The sequence below is a fragment of the Electrophorus electricus genome, chromosome 18 (genome assembly GCF_013358815.1).
Source record: "Electrophorus electricus isolate fEleEle1 chromosome 18, fEleEle1.pri, whole genome shotgun sequence".
Classification (NCBI taxonomy): Eukaryota; Metazoa; Chordata; class Actinopteri; order Gymnotiformes; family Gymnotidae; genus Electrophorus; species Electrophorus electricus.
The window spans coordinates 9,300,584-9,312,927 of NC_049552.1; the positions used below are offsets into that span (position 1 = coordinate 9,300,584).

A 12,344-nucleotide genomic window follows, 5' to 3' on the forward strand; every position below is an offset into this window, starting at 1 on the left:
TGGACTCATTTCCCTCCATTGGCGTTTTGGCTCTTACTGTTTACATTATGCTAAATGAAATCCCATTGTAACAGCATGCACGGTTTTATCATCATTTATTCAGTCTGAGTATTCCTCAATCAGGATCCCAAGTGGAAAGGTATATTTTCAAATGTATCTAAATAAAGGTACCAAAAATTATAATGCAAGTATTGTATGCATTTTTTTAACCAGGCTCTACATTCTCAGGAGTTAATTGAGGAATAATTGGAAATATTAAATGATGCTCACTTTAAAAGTATAAAAAGACGTAAAGATGTAAAGATGTAAAGTGCAAAGTTGCATTTTAGAAAAATGCAGTTTCTTGCGAAAACAAATTCTGGTGGATGACGAACATTTTAGCATGCAGGCTGTTGGCATAGTACTCTTCATTCTTCCACCGTGCTTTTAATATATGGTGGCTGTGTCCTTCATCCTCCTCCTCCTCAGATGATGATGCATGCATTTAAAGGTTTACTTTAAATTAGCACAGTGTAGCAGAGCTATAGTCAGGCACCCTTACTTGAGCTGTGGGGATCCACTCAGGGCTGGGTGATCAGGACTGGGCTTTTGTGGAGGCTGCGGTTTCTGCTGCACTGGCGGCTGCACCCCCCCAGGTCCACCCTGCCCCCCTTGTGCAGAGGGTCGTGGCTGCTGGGTAGTAGGGGGTTTGGAGACACCCTGCTGTGGCCCTCTCTGCTGTTGGCCTGGCTGAGGGCCCCCCTGGGTAGCCTGCCTCATTGGCTGGCCTTGCTTCTGTTGTGGAGGCCTCTGCTGGTGCAGACCTCCAGCCGGTTTAGGCCCCTGACCTCCTGACTGTGGTCTTTGTTGCTGCTGCTGAATGGGTCCTTGTTGGGGTTTCTGAGAACCACCAGAGCTACGCACTGAAGAGCCCTGGGATGTGGGGGCCTTCTGCTGGCCTGGGGGCCCCTGGCTTGATGGCCGTTGCTGGGCAAGGTTGGATTGTTTAGTCTGCTGGGCTGGGGAATTCTGTGAATTAGGACTGGATGCAGTCTGGGACTGGCAAGGTGGCTGTCCCTGAGGAGAGGGACGCTGTTGGGAAAGAGGTCTCTGGTGGTCAGAGGAACCACCAGGTGCCTGCTGTGGCCCACCTGATAAAAATTAATAAGAAATTTGACCTAAATATGTTGGGCAAAATCCATCATGAAAAATTGACATCTGTGATATTCAGTGATGAATTTATGATCACAGGACAGCTATTTGCTGGATATTTTCAACTGTTGGTTGGATATTTTGACTACTCTCCTAACCCAGCAATAAAATTAAAAGAAATGGTCAAACAAAAAAGTCAGATTGACAAATCTTATCACTTATCCCAAATGTAATCCCTTATCACAAATGTAGTCAACTAACCAAAACAATAATTGCTCTCAATCTGGATGATTTTTAATTGTTTTACACAAACACCATTAGGCAAAATAATTTGACTATTATTTCCCACTAACAGCCAAATATCTAATAGCAGCACTCTAGTCCTGTCAGTGCATCACTGCGGTTCCTTACCTTGTGGAGGGAGGCGCTGGTGAGCTTGCGGAACTTTGAATTGAGAGGTGGCTTGAGGTGAAATAACTTTTTGGGCTGAAGCCTAACAACGGCAGAAACCAAAAAAGCTAGGAGTTTGGTAACACTTTACTGAAGGGTATGGTTTATAGATTTCACATATAGTCTACATTCTTTGGAGAAAATACAGTTAAGGAGCTTGTAAGGAAAGTTCAAATTAGGGTGTAGAGGTTCAAACTGAGTGTGCAAGAGCATGCTTTCCAATAAACGTGGGCCTAAATATGAAATAGATGTACTAAAAAATATATGTTCTGAGGAAAAAAGGCCATGGTTAACAAAATATTATATTTTATATCTAAAGGTTATATTCATTATCTAAAAGCTATATTCTATACAGTGGGGAAAATAATTATTTGATCCTCTGCCGATTTTGTAAGTTTACCCCCTCACAAAGACATGAACAGTCTATAATTTTCATGGTAGGTTTATTATTAATTTTCCCCATTGTATCTAAAGGTTATATTCTATATCTTTGCATATACCCCCAAAACACATAGCCACTGAAGCCAGTTATACTTATACATCCCAGTCATAGATATGTTAATGAAACATCTTAGCAGCCAAGATGTTGAGAATATGTGTATAAGAAACAGAATGAAAGGTTGCTAGAGATTGTGTGTTCTCTTTTAACCTGAGAGTGGACTGGAGAGGGAACTGAAGTTTTTGGGACAGCCTGGTTCATTTTTGACACAACCAGGTCAGCAATCAAGGCCCGATCCTCTTCCTGCTGATCTCCAATCAGAGGCAAAGAACATCCTACCACCTAGCACACACAAACACACAAAACACTTTGTACAATGTTTACAGGGACAACACATACTCACTCTTTCTAAAGACTTAAATTTTGAGTAAGCCCTTACCTCAATAATGTGATCTCGCCCATCTTTGCCATGTAATGCTTCAACAGCACATATATCCAGTCCTCCAAAAACCTCAGCACACCAGTCTACCCACTTACGATACCTATAGGCATCAAAAGCAATACATATGTTTTCTTTGCACAGAATGCATCAATCCAGGTAGTGGCTCAAAGGAATGAGACTATAATGCACAAGTCTTATATATATGCGTGTGTATACACACACACACACACACACACACACACACACACAGAACACACACACGCACACACACACACACACACACACACACAGACGCACGCACACGCACAAACACGTGCACACACACACAGCATGTATATACGCATGGTGAGCCTGATCCATGTACATCAAGGCATAATTAAGATGGCTAAGATGAAAAAATATGGACATTTGTCTTTGACTTGTGCATTATAGTCTCATTCCTTTGAGCCACTACCTGATATTGAGAGAGATATATATATATATATATATATATATATATATTATATATATATATATCAGCAATCTCCTTAGATGTTGTCTCTGCTTGATGCATGCCAATAATTTGACCCTTCTTGAAACAGATTTATATATATAGAGAGAGAGAGAGAGAGAGAGGGAGAGAGAGAGAGGGTTTGGTTTTTTTTGTTGTTTTTTTTCTAAACCTACATGGCCCTGTGTATGTGTGTGTTTGGAGATTAATAGCTCTCAGCAGGGGAATCTCACCTATCAGACATGGCTACCTGTTCCAACATGGCTGATCCTGTGTTTGTCTTCCAGTTTCCAGAGATAGATGTTCTCCTGTTCAACCACACATCTTACATTAAGTATCTTCTCAAGTATAGAAAAGCACTTATTACTGCTTAAACGGGTTCTCTCTCGACCCTTATAGAAAATAACAAAAATATTCCTAGATTTCTTTTTAGTACAATTCTACATCTAACTAGGAATAAAACCAATGCTCAGCAAACAACACCACACAGTAGTAATGAGTTCATGAATTTCTTTAATGAGAAAATTAAGAACATTAGAAATAGCATTAAGACCATTAACATGACATCTGGCAGCTACTTAGAGATCAGAACAACCAAGCCAAAAATGACTCTAGAATCCTTTACACATATCCAAGAGCCAGAATTTACATCTCTGATCTCATGCTCAAACTACTCCACTTGCTTACTAGATTCACTGCCCACACACTTTCTTATGGAAATCCTACCTGAAGAAACTGACCCATTCCTAAATTTAATAAACTCCCCCTTGACCCTTGGCTACATTCCTAAATCATTCAAATTAGTAGTAGTCAGACTATTTATTAAAAACTCTAATCTCGACCCATGTCAGCTGTCAAACTACAGGCAGATCTTACACCTTCCATTTATTTCCAAGATCCTAGAAAAAGCTATAGCTCAGCAATTAAGATCATATCTGAATTGGAACAAGATCCATGAAGACTTTTAGTCAGGCTTAAGTCCTAAGTACAGTATAGAAACAGCACTAATTAAAGTAGTTAATGATCTGTTGTTGGCTTCTGACCAGGGTTGTGTCTCTTTGTTTATATTGCTTGATCTGAGTGCAGCATTTGACACTATAGATCACAACATTTTAGTAGATAGACTCAAAAATGTTGTTGGGATTAGGGGACCAGCCCTAATTGGAACAGTTTCCACTGCTACACTGATGATACTCAGATATATGTCTCAGCCAAACCAGAGGACATATATCATCTTAGTATTATTGATGAATGAATAAAGGACATCAGACACTGGATGTTGAAAACAGAGGTGCTTCTATTAAACCCAGAGACAGCTAGGCCCTCACTGTCTAATTACTCAATGAACCTCAGTGGTCTCCCATTTTCCCTAGCATTTAAAGACATTGGAGTTCTTAGAGATCCCAGTCTCTCATTGGAAGCTTATATAAATAATACTTCTAGAACCGCCTTTCTCCAACTTAGGAACATTTCAAAGATTAGGAACATGCTCTCCTCACATGATGCAGAAAAGCTAGTCCATGCATTTGTCACTTCAAGATTGGACTAATCTAATGCCTTACTATCTGGCTATACCATTAAGTGCCTAAACAAGCTCCAGCTAGATCAAAATGCAGCAGCCATAGCTCTTACTAGAACTATAAAATTTGATCACATTACTCCCGTCTTAGCTACTTTACATTGGCTCCCAGTAAAATTTCATATTGATTATAAAATACTTCTAATAACCTATAAAGCACTGAATGGACTTGCCCCACAGTACCTTAGAGAACTCTTAGTGCATTACGATCCACCATGTCTGCTTAGATCAAAAGGTGCAGCCTCTTTTCTAGTACCAAGTATAAGAAAATCCACCACAGGGGAAAGAGGCTTTTCCTATAAAAGCTCCCACACTATAGAATAACCTTCCTGTAAATGTTTGAGATTCAGACACAGTCTCAATATTTAAGGCTAGGCTGAAAACCTATTTTATTAACTACTTCCCATCTTAGGTAAAGGTGTAGTTCTGAGGGTCCATGGGTATTGAGAGTTATGGTAAATTGGGATGTTATGATGCTGTCACTTCACCAACTTTGTGTCACTCAAGTTGATTGAAAGCAGTGGAGTGCTGATGTTCCAGGTTGCCCTCATGCCTGTAGTTCCTTCTGGCGCGATCCTTTTAGCTATGCTGCCATAGCTAGATCTGCCAGAGTCCATCATTGTACATTATAGTTTACACACCCTCGTACCTGGACATGCCTAATCTAGTCTTTTCTTTCTGCCGAGGTACACCTGCCCCTGATGTCATGATGTAACTGAGCCTCTACCCATCTCAGCTGCCATGGCGACTCCCACCACCCCTTGATGTACCTGCCTGTAGCCCACCACACCGCCACCCTAGCCAACTACTTCTCTGTTGCCATTAATGAACGTTCTATTGCAGGATGTGTCTTGGACACATGCACACCTTGAGACAAGACTAGGACCTCTAGAAAGTTGAACTATACATTAATTGCTTTTTTTTTTTTTTTTTTTTTTAATCTTAATTTTTATTATTGTGGTGACCATTGTCAGCCAGAAGAGGACAGGCCCCCTTTTGAATCTTGGTTCCTCTCAAGGTTTCTTGCTCATACTCTAGGGAGTTTTTCCTTGCCACTGTTGCCCTTGGCTTGCTCAGTAGGGGCTTGGACTTGGACATTTGTAAAGCTGCTTTGTGACAACATCTGTTGTGCTATATAAATAAATTTAGATTTTTTTGATTGATATTAGCTCACTAGCACAAATTCTACAAGTCTTTGTTTACGAACAAATTAATTTGATGCTAGATAAAACATTTTGCAACATGCCTGTGTGCAAAAATGACTTGGTTTGCTTGCTTACTTATACTATTTCACTGCCATGGACTACATGCCCCATAATCTTCCTGTTCATTCCCAATCCCCTACTGCTAAGCTATCAATTACACCTGCATTTTGTTTCCTCGGACTGCCTTTTGTGTTTTCCTGTCTTTTGCAAAGTCTTGCTCAGTGTTTTCTACTATTTCTAAGCCATTTTGTCATCTCTGCTTGTTTCTGCATTCTGGGTTTGACCTTAAGCCTAGTTTCTCTGATTCTCTCGCTCTTTTGTTTTGCCTCAGCCTAGTCTGTTTAGTTCTCCTGTTTATGACCTTAGCCTGCCTTTTGACTTCACTTTTTTTCTATATTTAACCAGGTTTAAATTAATCTTTGAGCAACTCCACTTTGGACTCCCATGCATGACAGAAGATAACTAATGTTTTGGCATATTCTGGTTCATTACCAGACTCTCTAGCTGCTCAGGGATGGTTATTGGGTCAACACCACCAGCACAGTGAATGTCTCTGCAATATGCTCAAGGAGCTTTTGAGGTAGATTTAGTAACTTGTCAACCTCAGCACCCAGGTAAGTGAACTTATTCATTGCTTTGCATCTCTGACACCTGGCAAAGGGAAAGCCATGGGAGCTTCTGTTTTCTCTTACCACTTCTTTTCCCTCTCCCAACAAGTTTACCCAACAAGTATGACAATAAACCATCAGTTTGTCAGGGCTGTTTGTTACAATGCTTGTTATGTTTTGTCTACCAACTGCATTGTACTGATGCTGCATGCATCACAGTAGTAGTAAGGTGAGATCATTAGAGTGGGCAAATGTAGTGTGGAGTCAGGGAGGAAAGGTCACTAGAAACTAACACTTTACTGCCCAGTCCAGAGCTGTCTGATCCTCCCTTGGAGGTTAAGTACAGTGATGAACCTCTTATCTTATTGAAACAAGGCTCTCGCTAAGCAGCAGACTATGCACTGGACTTCTGTACTTTGACATTCATTTGCAAATAGTTCAGCTGGGCTCAACCGCACTCTGCTCCACAACCCCCCAATTTGTATGACCTCTTCATGCCAAACAGAAATGCAATTACAACAGTGGAAAACCATGAAATGCAATAGACACATATTATTTTCAGTTTATATTGCAAAATACATGACAGAATGACAAAAACTAATATATTGTTTTCACACTGTATAGAGCTTTGCATTTACAACACACTGAAATTGTGTCAGATTCCAATACAATTCACCTTGAAAAGTAATCCAGGTACAACTATATTGCTTTCCACTTCAAACATGCATGCATAGGTGGAGTGAGGCAATGGCTTCTGAGGTTCAAGACCTGAAGGTTTTCTCATAAACCCCAAATCAATCTTAGGGCGTATTTTTGTTTGTTTGTTTGAACAATTCAGCTTTGTGTAAGTTCAGTGACTCTGACTGGACCAGCAAATCAGTGGAGCAAAATTTTTTTTCTAAGAAAATATCCACAAATACAAGTCTGCCCTGATATTGCCATGGGCAGTTGTTGCCTTGCATGTATGTTTCATGTGTCCATAGATAACTATGGACATAAAAATGGTTTTCAAGAGGAGTCAGCCTCAGCCACCATCCACTGAAAGTAGTTTAGCTTCAGCAGCAACAGCATTGACCAGTGAACCGTGAAAATAAGTTGTTTCAGGATATAAACCCACAGCTGTAGCCATTAGGCTAGTAGCAGTGTGAAATGAATAATGGATTGTTGCTGGCTAGCTAGGTAACTGTAGCTGTATTATAGCTGTAACATTTCAATAAATTAAATTATTATATTGTTAAGATGAATTGGGCACCTCCCCAGATTCCAGGAAATTTTTATTGATTTTAATAAATATTATTTCAGCCTTAACTCATAGAAGTCACAAGTTGTTTAACATGTCACCCCATCCCTGTTGCTATCTACCGGCAACCATCGGTGCACATGGACATTTGTTTGTGTTATTCCTGTGTTTGTTTTGACTCATGTTTTATTTAACACTCCATCAGGTGGTGTGGTTAATGATGTCCAGCACATACCACTTGTTTGTTATTTAAGCTTGTTTAGTTTGTTTGACCTTAGTCAGTCACTGATGTTACACTGGCTCTTCGTAGGTCGTATTAGTAGAACAGTTTTATGTTCAGTTTCGTTTTTTTTGTTCATTTCATTAAATACTTCAGTTGGAGACTCGTGTTTGTGAGACCACAAGCTTTATCATTGATTTAATGTTTATTGAGTAACAACAATAAAAATAAGATAATGCATTAAATAATAAAATGGGCTGAGGTACCATAGGTATCAAATAAAAAAATGTAAAAAGCTATAACAAACTGACAATTAACATAACAGAAAAACTAAACAAGATTTGTGGTGAAATGATTAAAACAACAAAAGAAACAAAAGATTAAATAACTTCTTGAGACAGGAGGGGATTAATAGTGACTGATTATTCTGCAAAAACAGGTACTAGCGCAATTTTGATGCCCAATTGTTGTGTGAACCACTGAATATATTAATGGAGTTTTTCAAACCTTACAGGGCCTTTTTTTTTTAAATTTGTCAAGGGTTTGGACCATGCCACAGTTGGATTGCTTAGCTTGGGTGTCTTGGTATTACATTCTGATAAGTTGATGGAGGGAATGGTCTTCTGGCCATCTCCAAGCTGGACCCTTTCAAGGATAACAGGATAACCGTGTCGATTTAGTAGGTGTACTCCTGAGATGCAGTGTGTCGGAAATGGGATGATAATCTATTTCTGTCATTTTCTTAACTAGCTAACCTGAATATCCGAGGCTAATCGCCGTTAGCCAAGTGAAAAAAAAAATCCATCACTTTTATCCTTGTAGCTAAAAAATAAATAAAACAGGTCTACTAAATGATCAACTAAGATTGCTTGTTGCACGTGTTGAGAGTTAAGTGAACAAAGAATGAACATGATAACAAATAAAGGGGCCGAAATGGGCCTGTTCAGGATTCATGTACAGTCATGGCCAAAAGTTTTGAGACTAGCACAAATTTTGGTTTTCACAAAGTTTGCAGCTTTAGTTTTTATGGTGGCAATTTGCATTAACTCTAGATTGTGAAGAGTGATCAGATGAATTGCAATTAATTGCAAAGTCATTCTCTGCCATGAAAATGAACTTAATCACAAAAATGACTGCATTCCAGTCACTGCATTTTAACCCTGCCACAAAATGGCCTGCTAACCTAATTTCAGTGATCTTCTCATTAGCTCAGCAGAAAGTGTTAAAGAGCACAAGGCAGCTGATATCACTGTCATACGGATTAGAAGACCAGACTGGTTGCCTGAAAAGAGTGGTGGTGCTTGCAGTTTTCTTCTGTTAATCATGGTTATCTCCAAGGAAACACGTGCAGTCATCATTGCATTGCATCAAAAGTGCTTTACAGGCAAGGACATTGCTGCTTATAAGATAGCACCTACATCAAGCATTTATCAAATCATCAAGAACTTCAAGAAAAGAGATTCAATTGCAGTGAAGAAGGCTTCAAGGTGCCCAAGAAAGACAAGCAAGCACCAGGACCGTCTCCTAAAGAGGATGCAGCTACAGGATCGGGTGCCCACCAGTGCAGAACTTGCTCAGGAATGGCAGAAGGCAGGTGTGAGTGCATCTACATGCACAGTGAGGCGAAGGCTTTTGGAGGATGGCTTGACGTCAAGAAGGGCAGCAAAAAAGCCACTTCTCTCCAAGAAAAACATCCAAGGACAGACTGACATTCTGCAGGAAGTATAGGGATTGGACTGCAGAGGACTAGGGTAAAGTTATTTTCTCTGATGAAGCCGCCTTCAGACAAATGATTGTCCAGAGAAGAAATGGTGAGTGCTCCCATGAGTCCTGTGTCATACCAACAGTGAGGCATCCTGAGACTATTCATGTGTGGGGTTGCTTCACGTCCAAGGGAGTTGGTTTGCTCAATTTTGTCTAAGAACACTGCCATGAATAAGGAATGGGATCAAAACATCCTCCAAGAGCAACTTCTCAAAGATCCAATGATCCAGGAGCAATTTGGTGAACAACAATGCTTTTTCCAGCATGACAGAGCACCAAGTCACAAGGCAAAAGTGATAACCAACTTGCTCAGTGAACAAAACACTGAAATTTTGGGTTTTATCTATCTATCTTTCACACACACACACACACACACACACACACACACACACACACACACACACACACACACACACAAATGAATATTAATAATAATATAATTTAGTTTGGTTTATCATTATTCAATATTTGTATTGAATATTTTTTGAGTATTCATATATAATGAAATTCTTATTGTACATCAGCTTACTCCTACAAACACTTAGTGTGTTATATAGTACTCAAGTGTCATGATACAAAACTATGTATAATTCTAATTAAGTTGATGTACATAAAGTACCAAACATCTTATAGCTTAAACATTTAAATAAACAAATATGTAGTACAGCACTATTCATATATAATATTAAGACATAGACAGGTACTTACATGTAGGCTTTATAATTGTCACCTATTTTCTGGATACGAACATCATACTTGGCATCAATGAAAGGCTCAGAAGTGGCATAAGTTTTGGTCAAAGCCACAACACTGGCAATATCTTGGAAATCATATTGATTTTCTACTTTGACCTGTGACAAACATTTTGAGATGAAAAATACAATTTAACATCCAGCTAGCCAGACATGTCACAAACCTCTAAATAATAATAATAATAATAATAATAATAATAATAATAATAATAAGTATACTGCCTGTAAATGGATTTAATAAAGAAACCAATGCTATATTCTTACCTTTCCCATGCCAGAATGAGCATGGCCCATTTTCACCACAACAGGAAAGCAGGTGCTAGTTAACTGTGACCAAAAGACATGCATGCAGTAAATACAGCTTTAGTAGTTATACATTAAATTAAAAAACAAAACAAAACAACAGTTTGCATATGGTGTGCAAAAAAATGGAAAACCAACAGTTTGCATGTTACTCTTCCCTTAAAGTAGCAGAGAGCAAGGATGAAAATTTTGAAAACATTTTTAACAAATATATCTAATGTACCCAGAAAATTACATGATATTAACAAATTAAGAACAAGAAAAGAAACAAACAAATGATTGAACTAATTAAAAGTGTTTTCCCTAAAAATATATTAAATAAATAATTGTATCTTAATGAAATTATTACTCTTCTTTTGCCAAGACCAGCACAAATCCTTGTCTGATGAGGTTGCCACAATACTGTACCATGTACTATAACTCCCAATCCTTCTGTATTTTTTGCCTTTACTTTGCGTTTTCTTCATTTTACCATATATTTTCTAGGTTGGTTATTGCAAAAGCTTGTTTCTAAAGTTATGGTTTTAACAGAAGCAAACAAACAGATTTTCCCTAAAATATCCTGAGACTTCAGAATGTTAGGATATGCCCTTAAAAACGTTCCAAGGCCTCTGAAACCACCATACACCATGATATAACCACAACCACAGAAGTAAGTTTCTACTACTCTATTTCCAGTTCTTTATTTATTATATGGCCAGAACCCAGTTAGGATTTTTACAAAAATAAGTTATTAATTACCACTTGAGTTCCTAAATAACACATTTATTTTTCATTTCATAATTTTGATATGTTTAGGGGAAAAAAGGTTTTTTATTTAAAAAATATTTGAAGATTACATTCACCTATATTTCAAATAAAATACTTGATATATATCCTGATATACTGACATCCACTGAGACCTGACCTAGCTTTCAGTGTAACACATATGTTTAACTGATATTCAAACATTACTGGAACAAATAGGAAATGGTACAAAAATTTGGAGCAGTCCACATCATGCTTCTAAAGCCTAACGTGGAGCAGTGAAGTATAGGGGTGTGTAGCACTGTAAATTAACAGGGAGGTACAGGACTGTGTTATGTGTGTCTGTGTAGCACTGTAAATTAACAGCAACTACCCCAACCTCCTATATCCTAAGAACTTTTCAGGAAATAATAAGGATGGGCTTAAATTAACCATTGATTTATGACATATATCTGTATAACATGTATATGTGTATTTCTCATCTAAGGATAGTACATTCATGCACAATGGTGAGCTGCAGGCAGTTAATGATGGCTGCAGTGTTGGATCCTACAAAACTGTCAGAGGCTCTGGGACTGAGCAGGGCCAGGAAAGGAGGAGACAGATGGTAGTATGCTCACCATTTCCCTGTGGTTTGGGTAGTAAACCTGCTCGATCAGTGGGAATTCCTCTGGTCCCATTTTCTTGTACAATCTGGACATCTGAGCAAACTATGAGATGCACACATGCGTGTCGACAAACATACAAATGTTGTCATGCAATTTTAACAGATATGAAAACACAATCATATATACACTTTACAGAAATGTGGAGGATGTAATTTTTTGTATATAACATGCCCAATATTACTACATACGATTCATTACATAAAAATCCAAAGTGTTTTAGAAACTCAATTAAATGAGTTAATAAACTGTTCCAAACATTACCCACAGGAACATAAAAAATAATTAAATGACAAATGATCCCTAATA

At 38.5% G+C, this 12,344-nt stretch overlaps 1 protein-coding gene across 2 annotated transcripts in view; it reads right to left on the minus strand.

Annotated features, from left to right (window-relative positions):
* syn1 (synapsin I) overlaps positions 1-12,344 on the minus strand; it is a 30,998-nt gene that overhangs the window by 2,782 nt on the left and 15,872 nt on the right. For both annotated transcript variants that reach the window (XM_035536423.1, XM_035536422.1), the window contains exons 5-12: positions 11,991-12,080; positions 10,585-10,647; positions 10,277-10,419; positions 3,186-3,260; positions 2,460-2,562; positions 2,231-2,362; positions 1,543-1,624; positions 542-1,130 (exon numbers count right to left, since the gene is read on the minus strand). In XM_035536423.1, coding sequence (XP_035392316.1) covers positions 542-1,130; positions 1,543-1,624; positions 2,231-2,362; positions 2,460-2,562; positions 3,186-3,260; positions 10,277-10,419; positions 10,585-10,647; positions 11,991-12,080 — 1,277 coding nt within the window. The remainder of the gene's footprint in view (positions 1-541; positions 1,131-1,542; positions 1,625-2,230; positions 2,363-2,459; positions 2,563-3,185; positions 3,261-10,276; positions 10,420-10,584; positions 10,648-11,990; positions 12,081-12,344) is intronic.